This window comes from Euwallacea fornicatus, chromosome 20 (genome assembly GCF_040115645.1).
Source record: "Euwallacea fornicatus isolate EFF26 chromosome 20, ASM4011564v1, whole genome shotgun sequence".
NCBI classification, from domain to species: Eukaryota; Metazoa; Arthropoda; class Insecta; order Coleoptera; family Curculionidae; genus Euwallacea; species Euwallacea fornicatus.
The window spans coordinates 836,369-850,787 of record NC_089560.1 but is presented as its reverse complement, the minus strand read 5'-3'; the positions used below and the strand labels follow the sequence as shown (position 1 = coordinate 850,787).

General features: G+C 37.8%; 1 protein-coding gene across 5 annotated transcripts in view; it reads right to left on the bottom strand.

The window, feature by feature from the left end:
• The window catches only part of slo (calcium-activated potassium channel slo), a 79,986-nt gene that overhangs the window by 31,996 nt on the left and 33,571 nt on the right, over positions 1-14,419 (bottom strand). For 3 of the 5 annotated variants that reach the window (XM_066293986.1, XM_066293987.1, XM_066293988.1), the window contains exons 9-11: positions 6,852-6,943; positions 5,900-6,010; positions 2,605-2,710 (exon numbers count right to left, since the gene is read on the bottom strand). In XM_066293986.1, coding sequence (XP_066150083.1) covers positions 2,605-2,710; positions 5,900-6,010; positions 6,852-6,943 — 309 coding nt within the window. Of the gene's footprint in view, positions 1-2,604; positions 2,711-5,899; positions 6,011-6,851; positions 6,944-10,387; positions 10,480-14,419 lie in introns of all 5 variants that reach the window. The other 2 variants (XM_066293989.1, XM_066293990.1) reach the window with 1 other exon arrangement.

Here is a 14,419-nt window from a genome sequence, read left to right as displayed (position 1 = left end):
GTTACCCCGACATATGTATGTACACTCACTTTCACATGAAATGCATCACCCAGTAATACTAAAAATTAAGTCTTGCAACTTTGGCAAAAAATGCTTCATAATGGAGTATCAAATGATTAGACTTTCAGTAAAAAAGAAAGAATGCTGGTGGTTTTTTTGTCATTGACCTTTTAGATTTTTTATTCAATTGTAAATAAATAAAATAATATTTCCATGTAAATATCAATTTATTTTGTTGTTGAACTGTGAACGAGACATCTCAAGATGCCCCCAGTGAGACTGCGTCGAAATTTTTCCCACGTTTCGGATTTTGAGAGGGCGAATTATCGGCATGAAGGAGGGTGGACCTTCTTTCCGTGAGATTGCCCGAAGAACGAATCGGAACCACAGCACGATTGCGAGAATGTGGTCTTCACGGTCTGAAGAAAGGGTTCAGCAACATCGTCCAGCTGGACGTCCTCCCCGTAGCAGCAATGCACGCGAAGATCGACTTCTTAGACGGATGGCCATTGGTGATCGATTTCAAACAACAAAGTCTGTTGCAGTAGATTGGATGGGAGCTCTAAATCGTCGGATGTCGATGGCAACAGTTTACAGAAGAATTTCGTCTTTTGGCCTGCATTCATACCGTCCAAATCTACGACTGCCACTAACCGTCCTACACCAAGCTTCCAGATTGGCCTGGTATCAAGAACGAGTTGATTGGAGTCATGAGCGGAACAATATCGTCTTCAGTGACGAGTCGCGATTTTGTTTATAAATCAATGATGGTCGTAGAAGAGTCAGACGATACCGAGGTGAAAGAAGAAATTTGCAATTTTGTGAAAGGCGCCACACAGCTTCAACACCTGGTGTTATGGTCTGGGGTGCGATATGTGTTGGTCGAAGATCTTCTCTTGTGTTCATTCCAAGCACCCTAAACGCACGTCGCTACATTAACAATGTTCCGAGGCCAGTATTAGTACTCTTCATGCAAACTTTACCAAATGGCATTTTCCAACAGGATAATGCAAGACCACATAGTGCGAACATTACTCGACAATATCTGGAAGAAGCACAATTGGAAATACTGCCTTGGCCTGCACGGTCACCGGATCTATGCCCATCGAACATCTTTGACACATAATGAGTCGTAGATCTTCGAAATTTACCGAGGCCTCCAAATAATGCAGATGACCTACGACATCATCTTGGGGTAGCATGAAATGAAATACCCCAGGAGGATATTGATCATTTGTTGCAAAGTATGCCGCGAAGAGTACGTGCTCTCATTGCCGTACGAGGCGACGTCACTCATTATTAATTTTTTAATTAAAAAATGTATCTTTTTACTGAAAGTCTGATCATTTGATATTCCATTATAAAGCATTATTTTGCCAAAGTTACGAGAGTTAATTATTAGTATTACTGGGTGGTGCATTTCATGTGAAAGTGAGTGTATATATAGGATCATTCACGGTGAGTGTCCTATTAAAAGTTTACGGGGTTCTAATATAGCTAGAGATCTGAAATTATGGATATTGATGTAATGGAGTTTGATCTGTTGAATTAAAATATTAGTATCGTTGCGACGTTGACAGATCTACGTGTAACTGACAACAACTTTGTTATTTTAAATGGCACACCCTGTATTTTATTACATTTTCGAATTGCCACTTTGCCAAATGACCACCAGTTTATGGTCATGTGATCAGATACATTTGAAGGCTGAATTCCATAAACTTTGGTACCACTGAAAAACTTATTGAAAACGTTTTCCGACGATATGTCTCAACCAAATCCGTGCTATAAAAAAAATATATATATAATGGCTGGGGTGCATTTGGTGGAGGGTAGTCATCATACCCTCAATGATCTTTTCTCGTTATATTATGGTACACGTTTTTTTCAGATTTTTCCATTTCCGGCACAATTTTCAAGACATTGGCATTTATACTTTTAAAAAACTCAACCTGTATAATCCCTCGCGGACAGTAGTTCTAAGTTAGTCCAGGAGAAAAGGAATTCTTCCATTTCCGAGGTGTTAGCGACTAGATGGACCTCCGCGAATCCCACATTACCCGGCCGACAGAACAAGTAGCCGCCCCTGCTTGCATCGTCCTGTGTCTGTTCCGGGGGTGTCTTACAAAGATATCCCTCTTGGAAAAACAGTTCGAATGCGTGAAAAGGAAATGGAGCTGAGCGGGCTTGCTTTTCGGGAAAATCAGGAAGATTTCATCAATATGGCACTTTGCAGACTATCATTTTGAAAAGACACCTTTACCAATGCTACCTCTTTTAAATAATGAGCGGAAAATGACCAAACTATAAATTTAAAGCTTTTTACTTCTCTGTTCGTCTTCTCTTACTGTATATTTTTTAGTCGTTCCTTTTGTTTTTTACTATTCAAAAATTAACACGTCACGTATGATTTTTAACTCTAGTGACATACTGCAATGTAAACGATAATAATTCTAGCAAGTCGCTGTATTCTAAGTTGTCCCAAGAAATATCTGAACCTCCTCATCTCTGTTAATATGTAGCTACAATGCGTGCCAAAGTAGAAACCCTCAGCACAGGAAAACGTCCCTATCAGTATATTGGGTTGTGAGTAAACTTACTTACCTTGACCCTTTGTAGATCAATGGGATTCATAATGGTACCTTGGAAGAATTCCACGGTGGTAAAATGCCGCTTAAATAGGCCTTCCAGTTCGAGATCAGGTGGCTTCCTGTACATTCCCAAAAAGTAAAAAACATAAAATAGAGAAAACTCAAAACCAAAGAGGCGAACAAGGGCGCGCGAATAATACTGCTTGACGTCTATCGAGAACTCTTGTAAATCCTGAGTTGTACCATGCAACTACTAGTTACGTAAAAAATTCTGCCAAACTCAAAATAGGTAGGCGGTGTGCAATAATTATTGTATGTATATAATAAAGGTATGGAAAAAAGCGAATTTCGACTGTCCCAACCCCACCAAATGGATACCTTGACTCGCTCAAGGTCAACTGCGTTCATCATGGTGCCCTGAAAAAACTCCACGGTTGTGTAGTGTCGCTTTAGTAATCCCTCCAATTCCAAGTCTGGCTCTTTTCTACAAATTATTATAGATTTAACTTATTACTATCCAGAACCTGCGAAAAATATGAAAAATTTTCCGGGGAAACACAAGTGACGGTGCGTGGGAACACAGCTCACCCATACTTGAAGTGAGAACGTGTAGTTGAACTCTCTCAACAATCTATGTTTGTGTCTTGAGTTGAATGGCAAGAACTTAGAGTTCTGAATTGAACAATAGCGATTTACGTGAGATCGGGAGTTTTACTTGTATCAGTACGGAAACCCTAGTTTCGCACGGTATATACAGGGTGTCCCATTTAAAGCTGTGATTGAAGATGATTAAAAACGGTACGTCGTATGAGAAAAAGTTTCAAGTAAAAGTTGTCCTATAAAGAGGGGGACGTACCATGAAGAGAGTGACTATTAGCCAAAACGTCATTTTAAGGTAACTTCAAAGGCAACTTTTGGTTTTCATATGGCAACCCCATATTTTTTTACAGATCCTTGCAGATCTAAAAAATAATATCTTTTATTTGAACAATTTTTTTATTAGACGTTTTGCTGCAACGTTATCTTTAATTTTTGTTTAGTTTTTGAGATAGTCGAAATTATTGCATTTTTTTTCTAGAAAAGTTTTACAATGCATATTCAGTTTAAAACTCGTAATAATCCTCCTATCTAAACAAAAAAAAATGTGTATGAATTTTTGTTTAACAAATAAATTAAAAAATTTTATTTAAAAACTTATGGAACCAAACGTTCAAAAGGATGTATTTCCTGCTTCAAACATGTTTCAACACTTATTATAAAAAAAATTGCTTGTTCCATGCAGCATTTCTCCGTTTATAAATTAACACGCATTTTCAATTCTCCTTTTCGTATCATCTGCAGTTCATCTTCAGCATAAGCTTTGTCATTTAAGTAAACTCAAAGGAAAAAATCTGGTGGGGCCAAATCAGGCAACCTAAGAGGCCAGTTCACTGTACCGCCTCGTCCAATCTATCGATCTGGATACATTTCATCCAAAACCTCACGAGACATTTTAGAAAAATGGGCTGGACAGCCGTCATGCCAATACCACATCATCCGTCTAATCGCAAATTAATCGTTTTCTAACAATTCTGGAAGATCATTACGCAAGAAATTGCAGTACATTTCTCCATTTAAGTTTTCTTTAATCAAGAAAGGTGCAATTAAGTGTTCGCACACCATACATTAACTGACCATGGTCATGATGTTCAACTTTTCTAGGCTAATGTGAGCCAATTATGGCGATTCCTTGCACCATGGTTTGTGAATGTGGATTCGTCCGAAAACATAACGTTGGAGAAGAAATTTGAATTTTGATTTAATTGCCGCCTTGCCCAATTACAAAAATTGATTCGGTTTTCAAAATCGATTCCATGAAGTTCCTAATGTGAAGAAATGTGGTAAGAATGGTATTTATTCATCTTCAAAATTCTTTGGATACTTGTCTTTGATATTCTTGAGTCAGCAACAATTCGGCGACAACCTACATGGGGACTGAAAGCAACAGCTGCAAGAACTGCTATTTGATTACCTTCATGTATTGCACTTCGGAAGCGACGGCGTTTTTATGTTTTCAACATTTTCATTTCTTTGAAATTTTTAATGAAACTTTTGAAAGTCGTCCAACAGGGAATTCTTTCATCCGGAGATATTTCACCATAAAGTTTTACTGCCCGGTTAACGTGCCTTCCAGTTTCTCCATGAACAAAAACCATTTCTGAATCTTCATCCAAAATGCAGTAATCCATTTCAATTATTGAATTTTAAAGTAAAAAAAAAATAATTTCACACAAAACAATTAGATTGATTGTCGAAAAACGAATATCGATTTCCTGTAGGCTCTAACAAGAAGAAATAATTTTTTTTTTAATAGAAATATTTTCGATTACATAGAAGAATTGTTATGAGTTTTAAATAGAATATGAATTGCAGAACATTTTTAGAAAAATAAATCGATGATTTTGACCAAGTCAAAAATTGGACATAAATCAAGGATGAGTCTGCAGCAAAACCTCTAATGGAAAAATTTTTCAAATAAAACATATTCATTTTTTGAAGGACTGCAAGGATCTGGAAAACACGTAGTAGAGAAACAAGTAGTCGCCATTTGACAAAAAACATTGCCCTGGAAATTACCTTAAAGTTTCGGCTAAAAGTCACCGTCTTCGTGACATGTCCCCATCTTTACCGGACACCTTCAATTTGAACCTTTTTTCCCTACAACGTACCGTTTTTAAGTAATCTTTAATCACAGCTTTAAATGGGTCACCCCGTGTACTCAAACTTTTTACTTAAAGGGCGGTTTTTGGTGTGTGGGCTTGTACCACGTAGGGGCGACGTGGGAGCACAGCTTACTTATACCGACTCGAAAACTTGTCCAGAATATCTTCCGAGATAGTCGGAGTTCGGGGTCTTAAGATAATTTGCTGCGGATCCGTGGGAACAAGACATATTCGCACAAACCGGAGGGTGAGTTCCGGATTTTCCTAGACCTCACTTGGCCCAATCGCGCAGTGTCAGAGTTCGAAGACAGAAATTAAATAGAAATCTAATTTGCACGTCATTTTATAACTAATTAAGATTTGGGACTTCTATTAGACCGGTGCGTATCCTGAAAACCATCAAATAAGGTCGATATATTGTGATCCGATATAACTGACCTACAGCGACCTGTGGCCGTAGCAAGCATAACTTGGAATATGTCGAGTGAAACAGATTTTTTCCTGTTAGTTCCCTGGCAGAACAATTTCTTTTTGGCGTTCATTGAAATTCCCATAAATACCTACTTTATATTCAACGGTGACAAAATCTATAAACTAGCATCTTACCTATGAAGAAAAACTACTTCCACGTCGACGTCTTCTCGGTCTTCGTGCAGGAAGTCCTTTAAGAAGTGCGACACTGACTCATAGGTTATATGTCCACAAACGACAATGTGCCTAATGTACAAAAAACGGATTAGCAAAGGCCTTGGACCATCGGAAGGTTCTAGTTAGTTGCTCGTACGACAATGTTATGAAAAATCTAGGCAAAAGTTAGTATTGTTACTGCTGTTGAGAACTAAAACCCCCATGCAACTAACCAAAAAAATCGGAATTTTAATTAAAATTTAGATTGTGCATGTAAAAATATACAGTTCTGTACTTAGTCGATCAAATCCTATTTGGGCAATTAAAATTTCAATATTTACATCTAAAAGTGGGAACCTAACCACAGCCTGGCCACGCACATTGTAGATTCCAATCGATATGTGAAAGTATAAAATTTAAACTAGGATTTTTTCATAACGCCACATCATGTCATGTTCATGCAAATCACATCTACTAAATTACGTTTTAATTATATATATTTCTCACATCTACGAGACCAGTAAAAGGACTTACTGGTTGTGGTACTTGTCTACAACACAATGATTAGTATAGAGTAAGGCCGGGCTTTTTGAATGTTGAAAAATGTGAAAAACAACACAACAAAAATAACGAATAAGTCACATTTATAGGGATGATAATAAGCGTGCAGGAAAATATAGCCACTGAGCATTGAGACTACGGCATGAACACACATCGATTAACAAACAGACTATATTATTTATTTATAACAAATAATGGGAAAGTGAAACTTGTCGTTTCACGTTTTCCCCAATTCGCGACTGAGCATCATTATCGATGCTGAATCGTGTATCCGACTAACTAACGCTTAAATCCGTTTCTAAGGACCTTAAAAGGAGTCCTGTTCAAATGAGTTCAGACCTAATGCAAAACAAATTCTAGGTTTTCTCACCTTCTACCCCGTTCATTCTTCAATGTTCCACCGTATTTTGGTCTAGTCCCGATCAAGTCAATGATTTCTGGGATACAACTGGCGAAAATCGCCTATAGCGAGACAAATAAACATTTGCATAATTTCTGAGGACATTATACACAAATTGTTGAAATTACCTCTGGCATTTCGTTTAACTGAAACTGACTGGGATTGACTAGTGAAACGCCAGAGGTAATCCTTCTTGTGACGAAACAAAAATAGACGGTTCACGTTTAGTGTTACCATGAAACTATTATTTTTTTATGTAAGCTTTAGAGTATTGGGAAGTAGTTCAGGAGTGTTGGAAGAAGAGGAAAGGGACAGCTAACTAGAATTTAATTCACAAACACAGGACTAATAATTGAGGAGCCTTATAAGGTCAATGTGTTAGCTAAGCTCGATTATGAGAAATATTTTATTACTTCTTGAACGCAGCCACAACTTTGCTGTTAGTACAACTTTACTATTCACTGATTGCTATATTTGTAAAGTTTCACCCTAACACTATTAGAAATACCTATAACAACCATTTAGTTAATTTACCACTTCACTTTTCTCCATACCAAATCTAGAGTAGAAATTTCAAAAATTGAAACATACATGATGTGATAAAGTACCTCGTTAGTAGACTTTAGCTATTTTGCCATAGTGAAGATCGCATCTGCGAGTTTGTCGACCAATTTTGACCCGTGCGTGGCTCAGTGAGGCTGTGCAGGCAATAAAATGCTTCTAATGGGCTACCTACTTGGTCTAACTATGGGATCTAAGGCAATTGAATACAAGTGTAGTGGTCCAAAACTCCATAAAAAAATTTTCGGTGCTAATTTCAAATTTACTTCAGTTGGATCACTATAAACTCTCATTCTGTATGCTCCTCGAGTTGGTTGCGGCGTGTCTTTATTATCAATAAGTAAACATAAGCCAAAGCGGTTTAAACGGCCGTTAAAATTGAGGGTTAAGCATACAAAATGAGCAAATTGGTTACTTTCGGCGTCTAGCCTAGCACAGCATGCCTAAATATAAAAAAAACTAATAAACGAAATTGTAATTTTAATCAAAAATATTACCCCTCGGCCCGCTCAGGCCGGAAAGGCAGTATTCGTGGAAGTTGAAAAGTTCTAAGACATGCCGTAATTTTGGCTAAATTGCAGTTGTAAGTAACTTTAAAGCTTTTAAAAATTTTCCGGTGTATTTAAGCTCAACATTATCTACAGATTTCTAAGATTTTTTTGGGGAAATTTGCTGAAAAGGGTTTTCTCATATTCGATGGTTTTGTAGGCACAGAGGGTGGGTACAGGGGGCTCTTAAAGGGAGACAATGAATGGCAGCAATTCACCGCTGATTTTCGTTTTCACCAAAACGACCACAGATAATTCAATATTCGTTATTTATGTTGGAGTTGGGATGTATTGTTACGACAACCACTCGTTAACAAGCATGTCTCGTGATAACATTGATGAACATTACCAGATTAAATGGTCTCATGTATAAAATTAGAATAAGGACTGTTGAATCAGTTTAGTTCGGGAATATACGGATAATGTTACAATTTGCTTCACCTTCAAGGCTGTAATAGTGCTATAAGCTTATAAAGGTAACTAAATATATATATATATATATTAAATGTTGTTAGTGAATTAAGTCAGATCGGACTTAGGTTTTCCCTCCTTGCAGGAGGGGGGTATGCAGCGGCTTTTCGGACCCCGAAAAATAAGTATTAACAGATACATACCATATGATATACGTAGGGACCTATATATAGATTTCCACAATGCACGTGCTTTTAAAGTTAATAGGTGCGCTGACTAGTTCTTAGAAATTTTTGTCATTAAAAGATCGCCGGAGTTGAAACTCCATCACGGTGTCGCTTCACTCACTCTCGTCACCTCTCAGCTTCAACATTGTTAGGATCTTTGACTGATTCTTCTGGATCTCTCTTACTCTTTATTCGGCCTAACCGTACAGATGACGCCTCGGTTAATGCGTTCTTTTTTAAAAGTAGCGCGACTCGAGATGGACCCTGCATTGTCCAAGATGATTTTTCGAACACTCCGATTCACCCCCCCCCTCCTCATCTCCCCCCCCCTTCCCCCTTCCCCTGAACAAAAACAAACGCACAGTTTGATTATGATCGTTTCTGTTAGGGAATGCTTCAATTTTATCACAGAAAATTCTTTGTTAGGCATAAAAAAAACATTTAAGAATCTACCACGTAAATATTTGGAAGTGGAACGTTTTTCCAATGTTGAGCTTAAACATACTCGGGTCAGCATGTCACACTACTGTAGTAAGAATTCATTAAAACGTCAGTAATCAGCTTCATTCTAATTAAAATGAAACACTTCATGGAATTCTCGTGTAAAAATCAGCAAAATCCGCAACCGATCCATGCATCTACAATTTCTTATTGTTCCGAACTCTCGACGATTTTTAAGCAACATGTAGATGCACGAATGGGCCACACTTGTCGTAGCCTAAAATTCTTTTGATTTCTATGCTAAAAGTGTGCCAATCATGGTCTGTGATTGCTGAACCATTGAGTACCTGCGCCTGATATCTTTGCTGTATTTCCCACCATATTTCGAACGATTGGCCGCTAACTCTGTGATCTCCGGGATCCAACTGGCAAATACAGCCTACCAGAGAACCCACATTATCCCCAATTAGGCTCCCCAATTAACTATCTACTATTACTAACTAATTTCATTGGGGCATTAAAAGACACATACAAGGAGTTGTGCCAGATTTTTTTGAACAAAAAAAAAAAACAAATTATGTCGAAGGGAAAGTTCTCATTTCTTCAAGTGACTGTTTCATTACTGGCTGATTCACCGATTGATTTATTAATCGGATGTGTATCGTATATTAGTGTTGAGTGATGGAGGGAGTTGGGCGAGTGAATGAGGAGTATGATGCGAGGTATCAGTTGGGGCTATTCGGTCGTATCAATACTAAAAAAGTATATTCGTAATCCAAATATGGTCATTCAGTTGTAAGTGCTCCTTCAGTCTACTCAAAAACAAAAATCATATTAGAATACGTAAGTGTGAATTCAAATAACGTACTAAGTAAGTACCTAATAAGTCACCTGATATTTTTTTAAACTATAGTATTTTTAGTGAGTAGCAATTTCCACGTATCTCTCAAAAACATCAGGTCATTTTCGTGTATAGAACAGTGTTAAAAGTACATGTATTATACTACAGTTACGAAACAAAAGGATAATATGTACTAATTTTGTGCGGGCTGGCTGTGTGAAAATAAATTAAAATCGTTAGTTGTATTATTTTTCTTAAGCATGCACTGTTTAGGTCTTGGCCGAAGTACAAGTATCCACATATTATGTATTTATTTGACATAAGACTGTACATATTCTCGATACTCTAATGCAGAAGAAAATATGGTTATAACATGCTACCGTGTACCAATATCAAATCAACGTGTCGCTAACGCAAGCGATGTCATAATCCAGCTAATGTAATGATATAACCAGATTTCCTTTGGTTGGTAAGTACCTCTTTCCATGTTCTCGCTTGTACTCGCCTCCGTACTTGGACCTAGTACCTACTAGATCTATGATTTCGGGAATGCTACTAGCAAATATTGCCTGAAAACATCATTCCCAATAATTGCGTTATTATAAATTCAACTGTGTTATGAAGCTAATGAACTGCAAACCAAAATTTCTTTGAAAGCACGTCTTCGAGTTTTTAGGAGAATTTCCCCCCAAAATCTTAAACCTCAAGATCAATATCGGTTACATATAGACTATGTAAATGATGACTTTAATCATGAAATGCATATCAGAGGCTCTATAATTTCATCGGAATACACGCACAGTGGGAGCTCTCGAGTTAAGTCCCAATATTAACATGCCATGAGTTACAACGCGATTCCGGATATATCGTTTACTTATTGTTATTGTTATTTACAGTGTGAACTTATTATTATTTATTTATTTATTCTTGCTCATAGGAATTTTTTTGTTTCGAACGAGGGGAACATGCTCTTAAATTTGCGTCGAATGTTTGGAAAACCCTTGTGGTGTCACCACAACACGAATCTGCATCATTATCGAACACGTAACTGATGTCACTAACTCAAAACGTTTCATGACTTGAGGCATTACTTTTTTCGCTTTCATGGCTTCGCCTTTGCCTCAATCACGTGACGAACTTACCTATATCCTTTTGCTTGATCACAATATTGTCGTTACGCATTACCGAACTCGAAACCGACATCGTTGCTTGCCTCACTCTGTCACCGTCGTTCATGACCTTTGCCGAACTCATATCCGTCACCACGTGTTTTAATCCACCCCTTTTCCTTCATCATTTCTTGGTGCGTTAGCGTTACTCTTACCGGAATTGGGCCCTAAACTGGCATGCCTTCGCGCCCCATAATGACGCTCATAACCGTTTGGTGGTTCACAAATTTAACGATGCCACTACTTACTCTACAAGAGATTCTGTTATTTCGAGTCGTTCCCGACACTTTAACAACTTATTTGGAACCTCAGAAACCATTCCTGTTATTGCGTATACCGTTGGGAACAGATTCCGTTACATGGCGTTAAACGATAACTTTTTTGGTCATGCTACTGGGCCTTAATCGATAACAACTGTGGAAATCAGATAATGGATCCGATGTATAATCGGAATCCGTTATAAAACTAAAGTGGCTACGAAACACCTTTGATGTCTGATGTAGGATCTGCACACATGTTCAAAATCTAAGGATATTCAAGATTTTTGTTAATAACATTTTCTCTATCTGTTTTACAGTTATGTACGCAACGTATCATGTAATCTGCAATGTTTATCAATGTGAACATAGAAATATGATGTTTTTGTAAACTGCCCTGTATTAAAAAAATGCAGTATATGGAAAAACAAATATAAATTTTGACATATGAATTTATTGCACTGTGATTGTTTTGTTGGGTGTTGATCGATCATTGTTCTTCATTCGCTTCAGTTTTCATCACATAAAAAATGCTTAGACGACATTTAAGTGAAAATTAAATGTTACGAATTGTAGGAGTGCTTGAACCTGGGCTATTGCAAGTTACCGCTGCCGATGCCATGGGAACCATCCAGAGTGTTATCTCTCGCCTCTGGACCCATGATCGAAACATCGTACAAGAGACATTTGAGTCGGCCAAGGAAGGCAATTCCTCTGTAGATCATTATGTCTAATTAGAAACTCGGAGAAATGACACGGTGACTGCAGCCTAGTTAATACGGGACTCGTGATGTAGCTGTTTCAAGACATACCATCTACGGGAGATCGAGAGAAGGTAATTTGGTCTCTTCTGGAGCTTGGAGAGGCCAATCTCTAAATCGCGGCAATAGCACCGGTCGACTAACACGAGTTTAAGAATATGTGATTCCGCAACCGGGTCAGTGGAGAACCATTTTGTTTAATGATTAGTCTCGAATCGGTTTGCATCCAGATTCTTGAAGAGTACGCGTTTGAATAGTAACTGGTACACGAAGTCGAATTCAACACGCACAGGAAGTTCACGGCTACAGACGGTGCACAATCGTAATGCAAGAAGGAACTTTACTTGGTGATAGAAACAATCTCATTTTTCTAAATCGCTTTTTTTTCAACATACGATTATGTCGGGAATGTTTTAAAACTTGTTACTTTTCTATACAGAGACATCATCATCGGTCTAGATTTTATCTTAATGCATGGTGATGTCCCCCCACATACTCCCAAAGTCACTAGGAATTCCCTGGAAGAGCAAAATATTCTAGTTTTTGAGTGGTCCGCGAAATCTCCCGATCTCAATCCAATTGGACATGTTTCACAGAAGAGTTCTTCGATACTAGTATGAATTTCAAGACCGAAATCAGTTGTTTCAAGTCATCTAACAGGCCTGGAATGAAATTAATCAGCAAAATTTGCATAACCTGATCCGGAGTATGGAAAGACGTTACAGGACCACCATAAATGCGCAAGGAGGACACGTTCCATATTAAACTTATTTTTTGTTTTTCTGAAGAGACTTTAATAATTTCTCCTCCTGCAATTTATTTTTTAGCTTACCTGTAAGCCGTCTGTTATGCAGATTCCTTAGTTTGGCATTTGACAAATTGAGATGAAAATAATTGTCAAAGGCAAATTCAAGGTTCGGTTTAAAGTAAAACAAATATTTATTGACAAAATCTAGAATATTCCTAGATTTTGAGCGTGTGTGCACTTGATCCGTGCGTTAAAAAAAAATTTCGGTGAAGTAAGCTTTGGCATTATTTGACACCGGCTCCGTATGTCTTTGATATATTCTACGTACTCTCGAACGCAAACAACTAAACCTAACCTCACTTAAACGCCACTCTGTTTACTTTTATTTTTAGTTGGATTTTATTAAAAATTGTCTTTTTCTAGATTCTACGGATCTCTGTGTAGGTTGGTTAAAGCTTTCTGAGGGTTAAAACTGAGGTTTACACTCAAATAAAAAGCCTTTACGGTCGAGTCTTATTTTCGGAGAGGACAGCTCGTAACCGAAGGACGGGCCGTTGAAGTTCAACCCTGTCTTTGAAAGTTTCCCGAAAAATTTTCCGACATTGCAGAATTGGGATCGCAATTTCGCGACACTTTAAATTACGTTGTGAAATCGTTTCGTGACACTGGCGATGTTTAAAATAAATCGGGAAGGGGTGTACCAACTAAACGAACCCCAGAAATTGTTGAAAATGTGGGGCGAATGTTGGATGCCAATCCCAACACATCTGCAAGAACACTTTCTCAACAAGTGGGCAAACCGCCTAGCACTTGTTTAATTTTTTATTCAAATTTGGGATTACGTCCATATGAGGTGCAGCCCAGTTTAAAAGCTTTAAAAGTATGAGTCTTGAAAAAGACTATTTCTAATAAAATCCAACTAATAATAAAAGTAAACAGAGTGGCGTTTAAGTGAGGTTAGGTTTAGTTGTTTGCGTTCGAGAGTACGTAGAATATATCAAAGACATACGGCTCGGCGTCGAATAATTCCAAAGCTCAACTGGCCGAACATGTTGTTAAGCGCACGGCACATCCAACGGATGTACCGCTTTGGGGCTGAGAGTACCAACGCGGTATTTTTACAAATATCACCTACACCATCTCATTTATCAACGTACTGCCTCGGCCTCTTTCTTCAAAAATGAAGGCATGAAACACGGACATTTTACATCTGTTTCGCAAGAACAAATCGCCACTTACTCATAGTCTAAAAATTCTACTAATTGGCAACCTGAAAAAGGTGTGTCTGATCGCAGCACGACTGATGAATGGCCAATGGCTTTTTTTTTCGTATTAATATACATAGGAAAAAAAACAGAAAGCAATTAAAGAACGTCTTGCAACGGCGGTTGCGAATATTTCTGAGGACCCTGTATTTTTTGATCACGAATCGCAGAAGCTTTAGAAAATTAGATTTAATTAAATTACGATTCGCACACACCTAAATGCGTTTCTTCCATTTAGTTTCAATTATTTTTGTGACTCATTAAGAATCCAAAACTATCGTTATCATCATAGCGTATCGCACAGAAACA